Here is a 20,550-nt window from a genome sequence, read left to right as displayed (position 1 = left end):
CCTACTCCTGTTGGACTGCCCTGCTGGGGCACGTTTGGGTACTGAAGGCCACCCCACGGGTGCACAAGTGCCACTGGACCTCCCAGCTAGACTGGCCCTGGCCCCTCCTGAGCCACCTTCCAGGGAGGCATTTGGATCCCGAGGGCTGCTTCACCCATAGGCTTTGCAGAAATGCCATGTAGGCCCTTCTGGAGCTGACAGCCAGCTGGGCTTTAGCCCGTCCCCCATTGGCCACATGGTTGGGGACACATTTGGGGCCTGAGGACCACCCTGCATCCAGGATTTCTTTAGCAGGAAACGCTTTTGTTTTTGGAAAACTCTAATAGTTAAGTCATAAGGACTATTTTTCTAGAAAAAAAAATCTGTTTTATATTGAGTAATACACCCTTTCTGTTTATCTGATTTTTACTCTTAACTGTTACAACAAAGCCTTTGAACAGTGGAGTAAAAATTGAACTTTTGTGGGGCCAGCAGGTGGTGTGTTGGTTAAAAATCACTGGACTTCCACAGGGCCAACCGCAGTTCAAGTCCTGGACCTGGCAGCTTGTTTTCTTACTTTCCTTCTCTCTCTCTCTCTCTCTCTCTCACTCTGTCCCTCTCTGGTCAAATTAAATCAATAAAGTTAAATAAAATGATTATTTTAAAAATATATATATTTATATTGAACTTTTGGGTTGTGAATTTCTACTTGTTTTCTGGGACCTCATCCTATTTTGTCAAATCCGGGCTTTTTCTGGGACTTGCTTCTGTTCATCCTTGTTGTCTCGCATCACGCAGGAAGGGTATTCCTTTCCTCTCAGTATCGCCCCCTTCTGATTTCCTCCATAGCAAAATACAAATGAAATTAAAATTAATTGCTAATAATAAATCGACTCATTCAGAAGGCTAGTGACACTGGAAACTCTGCCGAGTTGTTTCTAACCAGCTTGGCTCCCTAATAGCACAAGGGTGCCTTCCTCAGAGCCTCTACTTCTTTCTAGATGACATCTACTTAATTTTTCAAAAAACGTGTTTACTCCATGACCAAGAGAGACACAGAGAGAGAGAGAGAGACAGCACTTCCTCCACCCCCAAGGTCTGGTGCTGCAGCCCGCTCCCAACCTCAGCCAGCCCGGCCATGGTCAAGCAGGTGCCCAGCATGCGCAGAGTGGCCTCTGGGCCCTAGTCATCCCCGTCTCCACGACCCCCGCTTCCGTGGTGGACTGCCTTTCAGAACTGCCATTCCACCATCTTACCTTCTTCGTCAGCTTAATTTTAAAGTCAGGGCTTTTCCCTTACTGTTAGTAGTTTTTATGTTTGTTTTAATTATGTGGACCATTGCTGTGGAGGGTAGTCGTTTTGTTTTAACAAAGTTACTATCTTTAATTAATATCTTTTTTTGTTTTAAAGACTGTGAACCGGAAGAGCTGACTGACTGGTCTATGGATGAAAAATGTTCATTTTGCAACCTACAAAGAGAAGCAGTCAGTGTAAGTTTTAGTGCCTTTAAATTATTTCTAACACATTTTTTAACTTAATTTGTTTTGAAAATTTGTGATTCACAGTGGAAGTTGAGATCTTAGTAAATGAAAATAATATTTAAAGTCTTGTGTTGGAAGTCTAACATTAACTTCCATGTGAAGGTTCTAGAAAACTCAACTTTTTGCTTATTTCTGATATCTTTCTTATTGTTCCCTTAGTTGTACGGAACTCATAATGTTCCGTAGAAATCTGTTTTGTGCTGAGGTGTAACATACAGGGTGAGCTTGGAGGCCCGGGCTGGCCCACGACACCCTTCAGTCTGGCTGTGGGGAGTCAGTGGCAGGGAGCTGGCCAGTACACAGCGGGGTCTCCGTCGACCTTGGCGTCTTCGGGTTGCCCCCGTCGTACAGGCGATGAGCAGCCGCGCCCGCTGTACCTGAGGCTCGCTGCGTGCGCTCATGTCCTGACTCCTGGCCTTCCTTTGTCGGAAGGACTGAGAAGAAATGGGCACTTGAGACTCTGCCAGCTTGGGTCACACGAGTGGCTAACATTGGCTTGGCTGGTAAGACTTTCTGATAGGATTCCGTCCCTGCATGCCACTCAGTGAAGTTACTCTGCAGCGTACTTTGCCTCTCCCTGTTTTGACTACAGTTTTGCTGAGGAATAGGCTCTTCTGGCCATTGGTCAGAGCTCAGTTTTTTCCTGACATCTGCTCCAAATTTTATGTTTCCTCTGTATGAACTGATATATGTTATAAGGTAAAATAAACGAGCATTTAGAGAATTCACTTTTTGCCGTTTTTAATGAAACTTTATGTGTAAGTAAAAAGCGATTTCGTATGTTGTTTTCTTCACATTTAGGATTGTATACCATCTCTTGATTCTTCACAGTCAACACCAACAGAGGAGCTATCATCTCAGGGCCAGTCCAACACTGATAAGATTGAATACCAAGCAGAAAATTACCTAAATGCACTCTTTCGAAAGAAAGGTAATATTAGTGTACATTCTCTTTTAAAAATTGCAGTAGAAATATAAAAATGTTGGAACTTAAACAGAAATTTATGTCAGTTCTACTTCATTCTTTTTTCCTTTCTTTTTCCTTAAGTTTCTTTCTTTCTTTCTTTCTTTCTTTTTTTTTTTATGTTTTTAGAGCAGTGGAATTCTTAATCACTCTACTGGTAGTCTTGAATTAGTCATTTCTTTTCAGAATTCTTCCCTCAAATCTCTCCCCACCTGTATCGTCTAATTTCTTTTTTCTACTGTAGGCAGCTTAGAAACGTTTTTCCTTCTGCTTCTGCTCTGTCCTATTTCATTGCTGTTCTCAAGACCTGAGAAGTGGTTTGCTGTGCAGTGAGTGCAGCTGTACATGTTGCAAAGCTGCTCTGCTCTGCCAGGTGAACTCTCTCCGCCAGGCAGAAGTACACGTGCTGGCTTGCTGGTTCAGCATATCCCCGGTAGCTTCAGTGTGCTTACTTAACGCCAAAGGCCAGTGTTGTTTTTTACTTCTTGTCTGTCTGAACTATTCAGACCAAAAGGTTCTTGTCTCACGTATTCCTTTACTTGATACACAGGTATTAGGCAGAAGTCATTTTATATTTTAGTTTCTTGGGAACAATATAAAAATATATAATGTTGTACTTATTTATCGTTTTGTTCTTGGCCAAATATCTGTGGTAATAGGGTGCCTTATTTTTTACCGCGTGGACCTTTGATTAAGTTATTATGGCGTGTGTTTGGGTGAGTGGGATTACCCTACCTCTCAGCTTTTAGTTTAAAAAGATTGCCATATTCTCATCTAGGCGTTGACTCTATTCTGTTCTCCTTTAAAATTAGGTAAGGTCAGATACCTTCTATTAAAATGATAAGTGTCCTGTTTTAATCTGTAATGTTGAAAATAGGCCTGACCTTTGAGAAAGGAGTCTTAATTTTAAGTATTATGAGTCTTTTATGTGTTGAATGAAATATGACAATCCTCTGATTAGAAGACTCTTTAGTTTAATTCAAAGACCTAGTTAAGAACTGAATTTTTTTTAAGAACAAGGGACTAAAAGCCTTTTCTTGTGTTGCTGAAGTTGAGAAATTTGCATTATCTTTAAAACAACACATTATTTTTCAAAATTTTTGGTCTGAATCAATGTAAATAATATTTTTCATGCTTTCCTTAAGTTTGTGGTATACTCTGCCAGTGTACTGACATGCATAGGAAGCAGTATTAGCAGATAGATCACGATGTGATGAGGGGAATGTATGCGTTTATACACGTGAGCATAGTACATTCCGTCTGCTTGGAACTTCCTAATCAGTCTCCTGTCCTTTAAGTCGTTGTAATACTAGTTACTAGAGTTGTCAATAAATAATAACCTTTAGTTTTTCATAGTATGGAGTTAGCCTGTGCTCCACTGCCCTGTTAAGAGTAATCAGTAAAAACTTGGTACTATTTCAGCTGATTCAAGCATCTGGGTCTGCAAGAGGTCTTCTCCCAGTGGTTGGGTGAGTGTTCTTGGATATTTAGTGACCTCTCCATTTGGGGATTTATTAGTTTTCTTCAAGGTCCTTGGAAAGATTGTAGAGTTTTTAAAGATTCTTGTTAGTGTTTTTTGCTTTATTTAAGGTCTCATCTTTGTTAATTCCTTTTTTTGTGTGATTTATCCTCACTTTCCAAATTTAATTAAGCATAAGGGTCTTTTACTCCTTTACCTGGATATGTTTTTGTTATTTGCTTTTTTATTTTCTTTTGATAAAGTAATTTTAGAAATTTCCAATACGATTTGGCCAGGATGGGGCTAGAAAATAGTAATAATCATGATCTTAACAGCTGTGTTTCTTTTTGGAATTGTGCTGCGAAGTCTACTTTGAAATAAAAGGCAAGAAATATTTTTGAAAACAAGAAATATGCAGAGACCTCAGAAAGTTCATGGGAAATGGAATTGAAGTATGACCTTATTTTGGTGCAAAAAAAAAAAATACTGAAACCCATGCATGGCTTTTCATACTGTACATTCTCCACGGGCTTTATGAAGACATTCCCCACCATACTTCTGAGGCTTTGAAGTAGCAAAGAAATGTTAATAAAGCATCTTGCTAGGGAAGCAAAATTTTGTTTTCTGAAAATTTTCCAAATTTATTCATTTTTAGGAATTTTTTATATTGGTAGCATTGGTGTTACTGATGCTTTAAATCCCTTAGTTTGAAAACTGTGTTTATGTTGATCGTCTTGCTAAAACATAAATAAACCTTTTGCTATTATTATTGTGTCTTTCCCAACTTTTGGCTTGTTATGATGCTAATGATAAATGCAAAGTCTTATTGAGAATACCATTAGGGAAAGTGATAATCGAAGTCATTAATTATGATTGATACTAAGCCTTTTTTATTCCTTATTTAATTTCTAAACAATATTGAGTAGTTAGGTAGTATTGTTACAGTTTTAACATGTAGGAAATAATGAGACTCACAGAAGGTGAATAACATGTTTCTTAGTTCTGCATTCTAAGTATTTGAGCCCTCAAAAAGAAACTAAAAAGTGAAAGGTTTTTGGTAAGGGGCATTTATACTCTTTTAAGTACTGAGTAGAGATACTTTTTAAGTCCTAAGGAACTTCTCGTTTTCTGCAATTTAGCAGCCTAGGATTAGAATTATTTATTTAAATTAGATAGAGAGAGGAACTATGTGAAATGTACTATATTGCTCATAGGTTTTTTTTTTCCTGTGAACAATGTAGTGATTAGTCTCCTTATAGTGTTTATTAATAGATTATGGAAATGCCACTGCCTTTAAGTTTTCTTGGGAGGAAGCCTATTACTTAAGCAGAGTATAATTTAGATAAACTCGTAAAATTAGAGGCTCGCCTGGGACCAGCAGGTGGCATGGTGGTTGAGGCGCTGGACTCCCACATGGCTGACCACAGCTCAAGTCCTGGATCTGGCAACTTGCTTTCTCGCTTTCTGTTTCACTCTCTGTCTCTCTTTGGTCAAATTAAAAAATAATAACAAATAAAACAATAAATATTTTTTAAAAATCAGAGACTCATCAAAAATGCTCTTTCACTGTTGAATAAATAGAGTTGGGGGAGGGTGGTACATAAGAGAACTTTTACATGGTTTTATATATTCTTTACTTTAGAAATGTTTCAAAATTAAATTCCCTAAAATTAACCCTAAATTTAACTAGAGTGCTGTAGTAAAATGAAAACTTCATAATAGCAGGGTCTTAGCTTTGTTTATTGAAAAGTCCTCAGAATCTGGGACTGTACCTGTCACATCTTCAGTTCTCAGTAAATATTTCTAGAATAAACAAATGAGTGAGTGAATACTAAGATAAACTATACCCAGGTGTTTTCTACTTTCTGTAAGTATTAGGTGGTATTCAAACTTCACTTACTCGATTGGATGTAGTAACTTACTTAGCCACCTACATATGGTTTACCTTTCCCTTCTTTCTGAGACAGTATTATTGTGTATATTTCAGATATCAGTTTGTCTTGAATGCCGATTAACATAAGGACGTGTGTGTGTGTGTGTGTCTGTGTGTGTGTGTATGTGTGTATGTGTCTGTGTCTGTGTGCGTATTCTTGTCCATAGCTATCCTTATGAGACATTGGGTCATCCGAAAAGTCATGGCACATTTTTGCATAGAAGAACATAGGAACATAGAACATAGAAATATATGTCATATTTTATTTTTTAATTTTTAAATTTGTTTAGGTTTTTGCCCTAGGGTGCATGTGCTCACTGCAGAGAGACAGAGAGATAGAGAGAAGGAAAGTAAGAAATCACCTCTCAGGGTGGATGGTCATGCCACAGTCCCTTCTCCACTCTCCTCTCAGGATTTTGGGCCGACCCACACACGTGCCGGCATGATTTCCAAGCCACTAGGTCCAGGACTTTCAGTGCGATCTACCATGTGGGAGTCCAGCACCTTAACCACTATGCCACCTACTGACCTCTCATCTTTTATTTTTAAATTAAGGAAGAGACTTGACTGAATTGCACAGGTAGTATGCAGGTAGTAGTCGAACAAACGATGCTTCTGAAAACGTCATAAATGTCATAAAATGCGGCTGTCTTTCATCGAGATGGAGTGTTCTGCTTTGTCTTTGGCTCCCCCACATGTTTAGCCTCATGTTACCACTGTCCTGATCATTTTTTCCTGGAGATTTTCTTCATGGACTTGATAGTTAGTTGAAAGTTTCTTTTAACCAATCTTTTTGCCTTAAATTAATTGGTACATGTGAAGTTTTCCATGCCTTTTCTGAATGTATACCCTTTTCTGTTCAGACACTTACTATTTAAGATCTATGCTGTATCATGAAATGAGCCAAGTCATGCTGATGTTAGCGTACTTGATAGGTACCAGGGTAGCAGTTAGGCCAGCCAAAACATTTTTTAGCATTATTATTCGTCTGTTTGACTCCATTTATTTATTTATTACTAATTTTTTTTATTGTCAGAGTAATTTGACATTTTATTTAAAATCTGCATCATGAGGTATATGTTATATATATTTTTCAACAGGGCACTTTACAGTTTTCTGTTGATTGTTTCTTCCCTTTGTACTCCACACCCACCTTTACCACACACTCCCCTACCTTACCATTTCTAGTTCCTACGCTCATACTCTGCACAGCCATATCTTCAGATACTTCCTTTTCTGCCACATAGTATAAATACTTGGTACAGATTGAGTGGGGGGATATACAGTGTGTGTCCTTCCAAGTCTGGCTCACGTTGCTCAACAGTAAATCTTCTGTGTTCATCCACTTTGAATCAAACAAGAGGGTCTCATTGTTTCTTACAGCTGAGTGATATTCCATAGTATGTATGTGCCAGTCATCAGCTTTTGGACACATCAGTTTTTGAGGAATCTCCATATGGTTTTCAACAGAGATTGTACTAATTTTACAACCCCACAGCAGTTGAAGAGGGTTCTCTTTTCACCATGCTTCACTAGCACTTGTTCTTTACATTCGATCTTTGCCATTGTAACTGGGGCTAAACGGCATCTTATTATGGTTTTATTCTGCATTTCTCTTATGACAAGAGAATTCGGTTTTCCCTATGCCTTTTGGCCATTCACAAGTCTTCCGTAGAGAGTTATCTATTCAGCTTATTTGCTCATCTTTGTATTGTATATTAATTTTCTTAAGAGAGACTTTTGCTATCGAGTGCCTGCATGTGCCAGAGAGATGGAAAGCGAGAAATCACCTCTCAAGGGGATAGCCATGCCACAATGCCTTCTCCTCTTGGCATTTTGGGCGTGCATGCACATGTCCCCAGTATGAGTCATAAGCCTCTGAGTCTGGGACTTGAACCATGGTTGACTATGTTGGAGTCCAGCAATGCAAATATGCCATCTGCTCATCCCTTATTTTTTTTTTTTAAATAAATGAGTTCCCTGTATATTCTGGTTATCAATCCCTTTTCTCAGGGATAATTTCCAAATATTTTCTCCCATTTCAAGGGTTGCTTTTCACTCTAATTATTGTTTCCTTTGTTGTGAGGAAACTTTTTAGCTTGATGTAATCCCACTTATTTTTGGCATTATTTCCTGTATTTTACTAGTATTACTTAAGAAATCTTTGCCTACTCGAATGTTTTCAAGAGTTTCTCCTATGTTTTCTACTGATAGTTTTATAGTTGAGGCTCTACATTTACATCTTCAACCTCTTTTGAGTTGACTCTTGTTCATGGAGAGAGGGGAGGGGTCATTTCATTTTTCTGCACATGAGTATTCAGTTCTCCCAGCCGTTGGCTGAGACGACTTCTTTTCCTCACCGCGTTGGTCTCACTCTCACTCTCACAGCGGTCAGGTCCCAGCCTGGAGATCTCTGGAGGACACCCAGAAGGTTCAGAAATGCCAGGGTCCCGGAAGACAGGAAAGACGAAGGTGGCAGGACAGCAGCACATCTCGGGAAGCGGCTCATGTCCCGTGCCGTAGCTAGTCGGACTTCCCTGCAGGGCGGGGCGGACTGTCATTGAGTGACGTGAGCGTGGCAGCCTTACTGCATGCGTGGAAAGGGAAAGTGGGCTCCCTTCCTGTTCAGAACTAGAGTGAGCTGTTTTCTATATCCAGGGTAGCAGTTAGGCCAGCCAGAACATTTTTTAACATTATTACTCGTCGGTTTGACTCCGTCTTGCATGGTAAAATGATCGGTAGATGTGTATAGGAAGTGGAAGGCTGGGTCAGCAGGTGCCATAGTGGTTAAGGTGCTGCACTGCCCCTGGCCAGCTGTAGTCCGAGTCTCAGACATGATGACTTGAGGGAAGAGTTCTTACTTTCTCTCTCCCTGTCTCTCCAGTGAGTGTATCTGCCCTCTGGCAGAATCCTAGAAAAGAAAGAAATGGAAGACCTAGCTGGGTTTGATGGTGCAATGGAGAGTGGCTACCCTGCAGACTGTCAGTCACGTGACCAGCCTTGGGTTCACCTCTCAGTTGTGTGCCCCTCACTTGACAAAATGTGATTTGGAACTTTATAAAGAATTATTTGTTTAATTTCTTTTTTTCTTTTTTTTTTTTTTTCTTAATTTATAAAGTCTGTTTGCTCACCAGATATAGAGAGGGGACGTGAGAAAGCAAGTGGCCAAGCCGGGGATTCAAACTACAGTCAGCCACGTGGGAATACAGCCACCCGCTGGCCCCTGGAATTATTTTTTGTGTTAAATAATTATTTTATTTAACTTTATTTATTATTATTATTTTAATTCACCAGAGAGAGAGGGAAAGTAAGAGAGCAAGCCACCAGGTCTCAAACCGCAGTTAGCCATGTGGAGTCCAGCATCCCAACCATCATGTCACCTGCTGGTCCTGGAACTTGGTTTATAAATAACTTAATATAGCACCTTTGGGGCGAGCCCATGACCTGATGGTTAAGGTGGCTGGATCCCACACGGACAACTGAGTGGTTTGAGTCCTGGACCCAATGGCTTGAGAAATGCTGTGTGCATTTGTGTGCATGCCCCAAACCCCTAAAAGAAAGGAGAAATGGAGGAGGTGCCCCAGTGGAGGTGCTTTCTCACTCTCCCACCCGTCTCTGACAAGCATGTGCTCTCTCTATAAAAGCGGGAAAAAATGAGTGTGCGCGGGGAACCAGCAGTTAGCGTAATGGCTATGTCGCTGGACTCCCACATAGTCGACCGCGGTTCGTGTCCCTGACCCGGTGGCTTAAAACTCACGCCGGGCGTGTGTGCGTGCGTGCCCAAGATCCCGAGAGGAGAATGGAGGAGAAGGGATTGCGGCGTGACCATCCCCCCTGGGGGGTGATTTCTCGCTTTCTGTCTCTATGTCTCTCTCTGTCTGTCTGGCGAGCGCACGCGCCCTACAGTGAAAATCTCTCCCAAAAAAAGCGTGCGCGCACATGTGTGTGTGTGTGTGCGCGTGTGTGTGCATGTGTGTGCGCGTGTGTGTGTGTGCGCATGTGTGTGTGCATGTGTGTGTGCGCGTGTGTGTGCATGTGTGCGTGTGTGTGTGTGTGCACGTGTGTGTGTGTGGAGAGAACCTTTCGTATTTGCCCATAATGAAGATTACTCTTGCTCTGTAATCCCTTGGATCTACAGATCTGCGTTTCCATGACTTTTTCTTACTTACAGAATAAGACAGCTTGCAGCTAAGTTTGGCTGGCTGTAACACCTTTCTCAAAGCTTCAGTCGGGCACGTTAAAGCTATGCGTGATGGGGCATGACGGGGCATGACGGGCGCTCTGAGACGGCCTGCAGGTCCCTATTCTGAAGACCTCTGGTGCCATGTATTGAGTGCCTCCTTAACAGGAACAGTGAAGACAAATCAGGAGCTTTTACTGAACCTGGTTGCTTGTCCCTCTGTCTGTTCTTCCCAGTGGTGTCTCAGACCCTGGCCAACACTGCTTTTTCCTCTCTCCAGCTTTGCCTCTTTTCGGGGTCGTGGAGTTGGAATCATGCAGCTGTGTAGACCCCCCAGTTCTGCAGTTTCTCACTTCACTTTTTTCACTTAATATATTGGGTCATCAGAAAACTTATGGCATGTTTTTCTGTTTTTTGCAAAAATGCATTATGACTTTTCCAACAACCTAATACATTTATGGTCTCTCCGTGTCTTCCTAGCTTGATAACTCATTTCTTTTTTTAATTGGCCAGAGGGCATGCACATTGGCCAGAGACAGACAGGGAGAGAGCCGGGAAATGAGAAGCCCCCACCCCGCCACGGAGGATGCCATGCCGTGCCCCTTGGCCTCCGTTCTCTTCTTGGGATTCGGGGCCCACACGCACACACGCACACACGCCTTGTGTGCTTTCTAGACCAGCAGGTCTGGACTCGAGCTGGAGCTGCCCGGGTGGCCGTGTGGACCGCGCGCCTGCACAGGGTCTCGTTCCCTGGGTTGCTGAGGTGCCCACTGGCCTGCCACAGTTGACATGCTCGTTCACCTTTCGAAGAACATCTCGGTGGCTTCCAGTTTTTAGCAGTTTGAACAGAGCTGTTGTAGACACTCACAGGTTTTAATGTGGACACAAGCTTTCAACTTAGGAGGTAAATACCTAGAAGTGTAGTTGCTGGGTCATGTGCCAAGACTCCTCTTACCTTTGTAAGAAACTGCCCGGTGATATCCCTGAGTAACTGACTGCCCTCCATTACCGCCAGGAGGAGAGTCACTGTGTCACTTACTATTTTACCAGGCTTTTGTTCTGTCAAAAAAAGTCATCACAAATTGCTGGCCTTCTAGATTTTCTCCTATGTTACCTTCTAGTGAGTTTTATATTTTAGATTTTACACACATAAAGAATTGTGAATTAATTTCCGTGTGCCCACGTTCTGTTCTGTACAAACGTCCAGTTATTCCCTGATATTGGGCAGACTGTTCTCCTTCAGATCGCCTCACTCCTTGGACAGAGAGCACTCGAGCCCCAGCCCTGCCTCGCAGCTGTCAGGCGCTGCGCATGGAAGCGGGGTCGCGGGTGGCCCGTCAGAGTTCAGGTCCCCCCCACAGTGGCTGGAGAACTGCCAGGCATGTGTGCGCTTGCCCAGGATCTTGAGTATAGAAAAGGAAATTAGGGAGAAAAAATGGAGTGGCATGACATTTGTGGGACACAGAAATGGTTCATTACCTGTTAATGACAGCATGTACAGTATCTCAACTGGACTGGTCTGAGAAGTATCTCTTGATGGGTAAATTCTCTTTACAAGCCAAAGGATGTATAGCGATTGAATCTCTAAACACAAAAATGAAAACAGCCATCTGGGGAGAGAGTTGTTTGCTGATGACGTGGATGTGTCCTGACTGATTCGCATGGTAATCGTGCTGGAAAGGACTGTTATATACTGTAAAGATAGGTGTGGTCAAATGCAATACAAAAAAGGATAATAAAAAGATGTCCAAAGTAGTTGACATAGCAAGAGTCAAGTGGCCATCCCCCCAGGAGGCAATTTCTCACTTTCTGTCCATCTGTCTCGCGAGCGCATGTGCCTTATAGCAAAAATCTCTCAAAAACACAATAAAACCAACAACCAAGAAATCAAAATTGAAACACAAATGGAAAACTAGGAGAATATATTTGCAGTTTATATTACAGATAGTTAATATGTGTATTTAAATTGCTTACTTTAAGGAATGCTTAAAAATTACAGGGGGAGTACTAGCAGTTAGCAGTTAGCGTAATGGCTATGTTGCTGGACTCCCACGTAGTCGACCGCGGTTCGCGTCCCAGACCCGGTGCCTTAAAACTCACGCCGGGCGTGTGTGCATGCGTGCCCAAGATCCCGAGAGGAGAATGGAGGAGAAGGGATTGCAGCGTGACCATCCCCCCTGGGGGGTGATTTCTCGCTTTCTGTCTCTAATGTCTCTCTCAGTCTGTCTGGTGAGCACACGTGCCCTATAGCAAAAATCTCTCCCCCCAAAAAAAAAAATTACAGGGGATAAAAGACAAAATGGTCAATTAAAAAAGAAAAGACAAAGCACAGTGTTATAGACAACAGAAAGATATGCAGTCGCTTAAGCTCAGGGTAGAAGCACGAACTGAAACTGCTGTTTCCATTTCCCGTCTGTTAGATGGGCAGAAATTCAGAAGCCTGACAGCTCTGTGCTCGGAAACTTTTGAGGAAATGGTTATTTAACCCATCACGATTGGAGATGCGAAGTGTACGCTCCCTACAGAGACAGGAGACAGTCGTAGTAGCCAGTGTCTTACTCCTCTTACTCGGTCTTGTGCTGCTACAGCGTAACGCCGGAGTTGGGTCATTTGTAAAGAACAGAGATGTATTTCTCAAGCTTCTGGAGGCCCAGAAGTTCAAGACCAAGGTGCCAGCAGATTCTGTTCAGTGGCTGCGTCTCTGCTTCCAAGGTGGTGCCTGGAACCCTGCATCCTCCAGAGAGGGGGAGCCCTGTGTCCTCAGGTGGCAGCAGACAGAGTCCTAAACAAGGACCCAGCACCCTGCCTCGAGCGCTGAACAGAGGTGATCATTGGTTCCTTGGCGCTCTGTCCTCCCAGAAGTCCTCGCCCACAGCCCCGCGTTGGACCGAAGTCTCTAACTCATGAGTCTGGGGACACATTCAGAACAGAGCAGGCAGCATCTATGAAAACTGCACGCACGTTTGTCCAACTGAGAAATTACCCGGTCGTCCTTGTTCAACAGCAGAGGAGGTTGATACTCATTATCACATTATGTATAGTAGCAGGACGTTAGAAATCACCCATCCATGAAGAATGGTTACTAAGAGACCAGCAGTTAGCGTAATGGCTATGTCACTGGACTCCCTAGATATCTATACACACACACACACACACACACACTTTTAAGTATATTTGAATCTGTTTGCTTACTTTTGTACAAAGAAATTCAAAAGAAAAAGTAGAAACTAGTGAAATGGATTACTTTAGGTGTAGACAAGAAAAGTATAATGGAAGATAGAGGAAAATAAGGGAAACGTCTCAGATTTTTTACTTTTGAGACAAGTTGATTCTGTACATCTTCAGAAATAAAATTAACTCAGTAATAATGGGAAAGGGAGCCCAGTGATTGAATACAGAAACAAAATAAAGTAAAATAAAATAAAATAAAATAAAATTGAGACTCTTAACATTGATAATATAGTACGAAGGAAAGATTAATTCAAATAATTAACATAGTGCTCTGTGCTCTCAGTGGGTTATATTCTAAGGGTACACATTTTGAACTTTATTCAGTAGATTTGCTGTCGTTAGTATTGGTGTAGTAATTCTGAAGGATGTTTACTTTGGAAGGACGGCATAAAAACACAGAAATGGCAGAAGGAAAAGAAGTGCGTGTGGTCTCAGATTGGCGTCGGAGGTATCAGCGTGAACGCACGATGACTTACGTATCTTCATTAGTACTCTGGGATTCCTGAAGCAGTGCTGTCGCACTGTCAGGGGCCACATTTAGCATCAAGACCTCACTCCTGATTGCAGTTCCTCCACAGCAAGAAGAAACGTATTTGAAAGATTGGTCGATTCCAAGTCATGACAAGAAAGTAGAAAGTTAAAGTGGAACATCTTTTGGTGTATCAAAAAGAAGTGAAGTCTTTAGATTCAGGACATATCAGAAGGATTTGGGAGGAATTCGAAGGTGTTCACAGTGGCTCGGTGTGGGGAACTTTATGCATGAAAGTAAATGTCATAGTGATCACATGTTGGAATACAAGGAAGAGTCCCTGAATCCGGAGTGATCAAGCAGACCAAAAGCTGAGGACCACAGAACCCACAATGCTGCCTTTTTGGACTGCTGTGGGAGCCAGGCCACAGCACAGCTCGGCCCACTGGGGAGGTCCTGACTCCCTTCCTGGGAGCTCCCTGGGCACAGCCATGAAGCTGCCCGAGGGTAGGGCCGGATCCCGGCTGGGGACCTTGTTGAGTGTGGCCATTTCTCTTCTTCTCTCATGGAAGAAATGGATAAACTTGGGGGGAAAAGGTGCTAGATAAAAATACAGAATTGAAGGAATAAAACACTTTTCCATACATACTTCTAGGAAAGTGACAAGTTAAAGGAAAAGGCCTTTGAGTTTCTAAGGGTTTTGTGTGGCAATGGAAATATATAGAGAAACGCGTGGAAGATGGAGACTAGTTAATACATTCTGTGTGTAGATTGCGCTTATACCCTTTTGGGGCTGGTAAGATTCTAGAGCTGTCTTCAGTGATTGACTTCTGTTTTCCTGGCAGAGAGGGGAAGGGCAACGCATTTACAAATGTATATCCTGCTTTTAGGCACTTTCTTTTTTTTTTTTTTGAGAGAGATTTTCACTGTAGGGCGCGTGCGCTCGCCAGACAGACAGAGAGAGACATAGAGACAGAAAGCGAGAAATCACCCCCCAGGGGGGATGGTCACGCCGCAATCCCTTCTCCTCCATTCTCCTCTCGGGATCTTGGGCACGCACGCACACGTGCCCGGCGTGAGTTTTAAGCCACCGGGTCCGGGACACGAACCGCGGTCGACTACGTGGGAGTCCAGCAACATAGCCATTACGCTAACTGCTGGTTCCCTAGGCACATTTTTAAAAGAGCTTTTTTTTTCTTTTTACATTTGCTAGAGGGTATGTAGACTTGCCTGAGAGAGAGACAGGCAAGTCTCTTATTTATTTATTTATTTATTTATTTATTTATTTTTATTGGTACAGGGCGCATGCGCTCACCAGAAAGACAGAGATAGAGAGACAGAAAGCGAGAAATCACCCTCCCAGGGGGGATGGCCGCACTGCAATCCCTTCTCCTCCATTCTCATCTTGGGATCTTGGGCACACACGCACACACGCCTTGCATGAGTTTAAGCCACTGGGTCCAGGACTTGAACTGTGGTCAGCTACATGGGAGTTCAGCAACATAGCCATTACACTAACTGCTGGTCCCCAACATCATTTAGATTGTAAAGAGTCCAGCCCAGTTGAGAATATCTGCATGTCCTCATCAACAAATACTAAACCCTATCTGCATCCCACAAATGCCTTACCTCTCCATTTTTTCTCCCATATTTATTTTTCTATGCCCCTCCCCTCCCCACACTCTCCACTTTGGTTCGAGTGTCCATAACGATATTTAATGCTTGTGTGTCCCCCAGGCTTTCAGTCTCTGCCGTAGAGTGCTTTCAGTCGGTATAGTTAAGGGGAGACGTACAATGTCTCTCTTTCATAGCCTGACTTGCTTCACTCAGCAGCAGATCTTCCATATTCATCCACTTTCTATCACATTCCAGGCCCTTGTTGTTTTTTATCACTGAATAGTATTCCATGGAGTACAGATGCCACACTGTTTCAATCCATTCATCCATCTGTGGACATTTCACACAATTTCGTATATAATCTAACTACTTTCAATAGCAAGTTCAGCTGCTAATTTCAAGAAAAGCAGTTTTAACTTTAATAAATCAAAGAAATGGTAAGAAACTTTGCTTAGAGCTTAAAGACAGGAAACAGGTTAGGATTCTGTTCAAATAGTAGGTACATGAATCTATCAACAGCTCAAGACAGGACAAAAATTCTTAAAACCAGAAAACAAAGCCTAGAAGAAAATCAGTAATGTTTTAGTCAAAAGTCATAAAGTGGTATTTCACCAGTTCAATCTCATGTACTTAATATCTTCTGTTGTGGTTCGATCTTCCCAATTAAATTCTGGGATATGATATTCAATTCCAGACTTGTCCCTACCATTAAGTTGGCTATTTTTTTAGTTTTTGCACTCTTATTTCTGTGTGTCTGTATTTAATTTTCCTGGTATAGCACTCCCTTGAGAACTTCTTGGAGATCTGGTTTGGTGTTGGTAAATTCTTTCAGGTTTTGTTTATCTGAGAATGTTCTTGTCTTTTCTTCCCATATGAAGAATAATTTGCTGGGTACAGTATCCTTGGTTGAAATTGCTTTTCCCTTAACACTTTGAATATATTTTCCCATCCTTTCCTCTCTCGCATTGTTTCTGATGAGAGGTCTGCTGTTAGCCTAATGGGATATCCTTTGTAGGTAACTTGCCGTTTTTCTCTTGCCAATCTTAGTATCTTGTCTTTGTCTGTGGTTTTGGTCATCTGGCTATAATGTGTCTTGGAGAAGATCTTCTTGGGTTGATTCTATTTGGGGTCCTTTGTATTTCTTGGGACTGGATCTTTGAGTGCTCCTCTAGGTTTGGAAAGTTTTCTTGCAGGATTTCATGGAATAGATTATCGATGCCCTTATGAGTCCCTTCACCTTCTGGGATACCAGTTATACAGATGTTTGGATGTTTGATGGTATCTGTATTTCTCGTATATTATTCTCATTTTGGGGGCACTTTTCTCAGTTTTTGTGGTAGATTTTTCTAGGCCAGCAATTTTCTTTTCTACATCTGAGATTCTATTTTCTGTATGATCTAGTCTGCTTTTAATACTTTTGGGGGAGATTTTGACTTCCTGTATTATAGCCTTCATCTTTAACAGATCCATTTGAATCTTTTTTTAAAGTGTATAATTCCTCTTTTAGATTCTTTAAGAATTTCCTCACCTCCTGGAACTCGTCAGCTCCTTTCTCCTGCCTCTTCTGCAGTTCATTGTCTCTCTTCTCTTCCATCTCTGTTAGCTTCGTCATTATGAATATTCTAAATTCTTTATCAGACATTTCCCTGATTTCCATTGAACTGTCTGTGGATGAAGGGGAGTTATTCTTTTCCCTTGGAGGAGAGGTATTTTCTTGCTTTCCCATATTTCTTGTGGCCCTACAGTGATTTCTAGTCATCTGATGGATGGTGTGTTTCTTCCTAATTCTTGAAATTCAATCTGAGCATTCAGGAGCATGCAGAAGGAGGTGATCTGGAATCTCTTTGCCATTCCGTTTTTATCCCTTTGTGCAGCTGATTCAGTGGATATTGAGGAATACATTAACCCTAATAGTATTTGGATGTTTGGCTATGGTTCTCTTAGATCTGTCTAGAAACACAGAGAATGGAGACTGAGGAGCAGAGTGATGAGATAAAAGAGAAAGAAAAGGAAACAGAGAGAGAGAGAAAGAAAAAAAGGAGAGAAAGAAGAAAAATTTTAAAAACAACCAAAAAATTTATTTAAAAAAAATGAAAAATTAAAAACCACGTGGGACCAGCAGTTAGCGTAATGACTATGTCGCTGGACTACCATGTAATGTAGTCAACCGCGGTGCGCGTCCCAGACCCGGTGGCTTAAAACTCACGCCGGGCGTGGGTGCGTGCGTGCCCAAGATCCCGAGAGGAGAATGGAGGAGAAGGGATTGCGGCATGGCCATCTCCCCTGGGGGGGGGATTTCTTGCTTTCTCTCTGTCTCTCTCTCTCTGGTGAGCACACACACCCTATGGCAAAAACCTCTCAAAAAAAAAAAAAATTAAAAACCACATGACGCACAAGCACTGCATGAAATCACTAGTTCTCGGGAGCCTAGGAGTAGTCTTCTTCTGAAGGCCTGCCCCTTGCCTCGCCTGAATGGGCAGGGGAAAGGGGATTATTAGTGAGATAAAGGTGGGGCTGAAAGCAAGAGAATACTTTACCTTAAAAAAATTTTAAAAAGGAAAAATTATCAAAAAATGAGAAGACAGGGACAGAGAGAAAGCTAGAGGGGCTCAGCTAGAGGGGCTCCCTACCAATCGAGTTTGTGGGCTGGAGGCTGAATTATCAGTAGAAAATCTTAATTTCTCTTTTTTCCCTGAAATCAGTAGTTCTCAGGAGCCATGGAGGAGTCTTCTGAAGACCTGCCCCTTGCCTCTCCTGGATGGCAAAAGCTGTATTTTGAAAAACAAATTATAATTTAAATTTTCAAAATCGCCAGTATTTTAAAGTTTGGTATTCTGAAGGAAATACACCCACGACCTTTTCTTTTTGTCTTTTCTACTTTTTTTCTTTATATGCAGTCCCCACCATAATGTATAATATATGTGTATATTTTTTAACAGAAAACTTTACATTTTTCCATCTGTCAAATGCTTCCTCTCCTCGCACCTCCACCACACACTCTCTATGATCTGCTCTCCCCCCTTATGGTCTCTAGCATCCACACTTATCCTCTCCACTGTCAATCTTCAGATCTCTCAACCTCTGCCAGAGTGCAGACAGTTGGTACAAGTTAGGTGAGGATATACAATGTGCATCTTTCAAAGTCTGGTTACTTTATTCTACATTAAGTCTTCTATATTCACTTGGAGTTAAACAATAAAATCTCATGTTTCTTAGAGCTGAGTAATATTCCGTAGCGTGTGTATGCATGTGTGCATGTTTGCATGTGTGTATCACAGTTTTTCAACCCAGTCGTAATCAGTTTTGGCCACTTGGTTGGTTCCATGTTTTAGCAACTGTGAATAATGCTGCAATAAACATGGATATACATGTGCCTTCTGGACTGTTTTCCTGTCCTTTGGAAATACAATCACTGGATCTTGGGTTAGTTCCATTTGTAGGTCTTGTTCTCCACAGTGGCTGTACTAATTTGCATTCCCACCGACCATTCTAGTCCCTTTTCACCACAGCCTCGCCAGCACTTGTTCTTTAGTTTTTTATCCTTGTATTTAAACCATTGGGTTTCATTGGTTCTCATTGTGGGTTTCAGTTTGCACTTCCCTTATGACAAGAGACTTAACATACTTTCATAAGACTCTTGGCCATTCTTAAGTCTTCCTTGGTAAGTTGTCTATTCAGGTTATTTGCCCATTTTTAAATTGGGTTATTTTTTTTTTAATGGGTGAGCTACTTCAGCTCGGTATATATCCTGGATCTCAACCTCTGTCTGAGGAATAATTTGCAAATGTTGTCCCCCATTCCAAAGGTCATGTTTTCACTCCAGTTACTGTTCTCTTTGTGCGAAAGTTGAGCTCCCCATGATCCCATTTGTCTGTCTGAGAGACGTTTACCTGAGTTTATTTAGGAAATCTCTGTGTACTGCAACGTCTTTAAAAGTTTCCCCTACTAGCACTTTTATAATTTGGTGCTTTATAATTAAAACTTTGATCCATTTTGAGTTGATTCTTGTTAATGGTAAGAGAAAGGGGATTCGGTTTCATTTGTGTGCAGAAGTATATCCAGTGCTTCCAGCACCATCTGCTGAGAAGACTCTCTCTGCTGCATTGTCTTGAACCCGTTGTCCAAGATCAGTTGACTGTTATGAGTTGGGGTTTTTTTCTGGGCTCTCTCTTCTGTTCTCTGGGCTATGTGTCTGTTTTTGAGCCAGTAGCATGTTTTCTGGATTATCACCACTTTGTATATATAAAGTAGGAGATGCCTCCTGTTTTATTCTTTTGGGGCAATATTGCCTTGGTGAGATGGGGTCTTTTAGACTCCAGACCAATGTTATCATTTCTCTGAAGAATGTCACAGGCAGTTGGATCAGAATTGCATTGAATATATAAATTGATTGGGGTAGAACTGATATTTTGATTATATTGATTCTTCCATTCCAACAACATGGGATGCCCTTTCTTTTTTTTCTTTTTTTTCTTTTTTTATCATACTCAAATTCTTCTTTTAGTTTTTCATACTTTTTCTTGTAGAATTCGTTGACCTCTTTGGTTAGGTTTATTCCTAGGTATCTTATTTGTTTTGTGGCTATTCTAAGTGGGATTGCTTTCTTCAATTCTGTCTCATTCTGTGCATTGTTGGTATATAAAAATGCTAATAGATTTTTGTGTCTGTATTTTCTATGTTTCTTCTCAGAGATCTTCAGCCCAAAATAATCCTTACGTACAAATGGGATAGTTTGTGATGTCGTGTTCTGTTACCCTTTAGAACAAATACGGAATTAAAACGACCACTTCACAACCACTAGTGTAAGAATTGATTCTGACAAGAATCATTAGATGCTAAAATCTTGAATGAAATACAAGACTGTTGGGAGTGGTATAATCACATTAAAATATAACTGTACGAATTACTGTTTGTAATGGAGGTGTTTCTTGAGATCAGCAACATCGTTAATGAAGGGACAGTTGATGCAGGGCACCACGGGGCTCACAGCTGCGTACTGTCCCCTCAGGAATGTTCAGCCTGAGTCTCGATTACGAATATTCTAGTCCAGGTGACGATGGGGCACTGTGGAGCTGTGGACACTCGACCACGGGATGTGAGGGACATAAAAGAACTCCGGAGTGAGTCCCTGGCGGGGAGAGTGAAAGCCAGTGTGTTAGGACAGACAAAGCAGACTT

General features: G+C 41.7%; 1 protein-coding gene across 5 annotated transcripts in view; it reads left to right on the top strand.

Moving 5' to 3' along the window:
- Positions 1-20,550, top strand: part of LCORL (ligand dependent nuclear receptor corepressor like) — a 104,684-nt gene that overhangs the window by 37,319 nt on the left and 46,815 nt on the right. For 4 of the 5 annotated variants that reach the window (XM_014592455.2, XM_027776652.1, XM_006160609.3 and 1 more), the window contains 2 exons: positions 1,390-1,469; positions 2,322-2,451. In XM_014592455.2, coding sequence (XP_014447941.1) covers positions 1,422-1,469; positions 2,322-2,451 — 178 coding nt within the window. In that variant the 5' untranslated portion in view covers positions 1,390-1,421. The remainder of the gene's footprint in view (positions 1-1,389; positions 1,470-2,321; positions 2,452-20,550) is intronic. The other variant, XM_027776651.1, reaches the window with a different exon arrangement.

The sequence above is a fragment of the Tupaia chinensis genome, unplaced genomic scaffold (assembly GCF_000334495.1).
Source record: "Tupaia chinensis unplaced genomic scaffold, TupChi_1.0 Scaffold000695_1, whole genome shotgun sequence".
In the NCBI taxonomy this organism is placed as follows: Eukaryota; Metazoa; Chordata; class Mammalia; order Scandentia; family Tupaiidae; genus Tupaia; species Tupaia belangeri.
The sequence above is the reverse complement of the archived record's forward strand: the minus strand, read 5'-3'. Positions and strand labels throughout refer to the sequence as shown.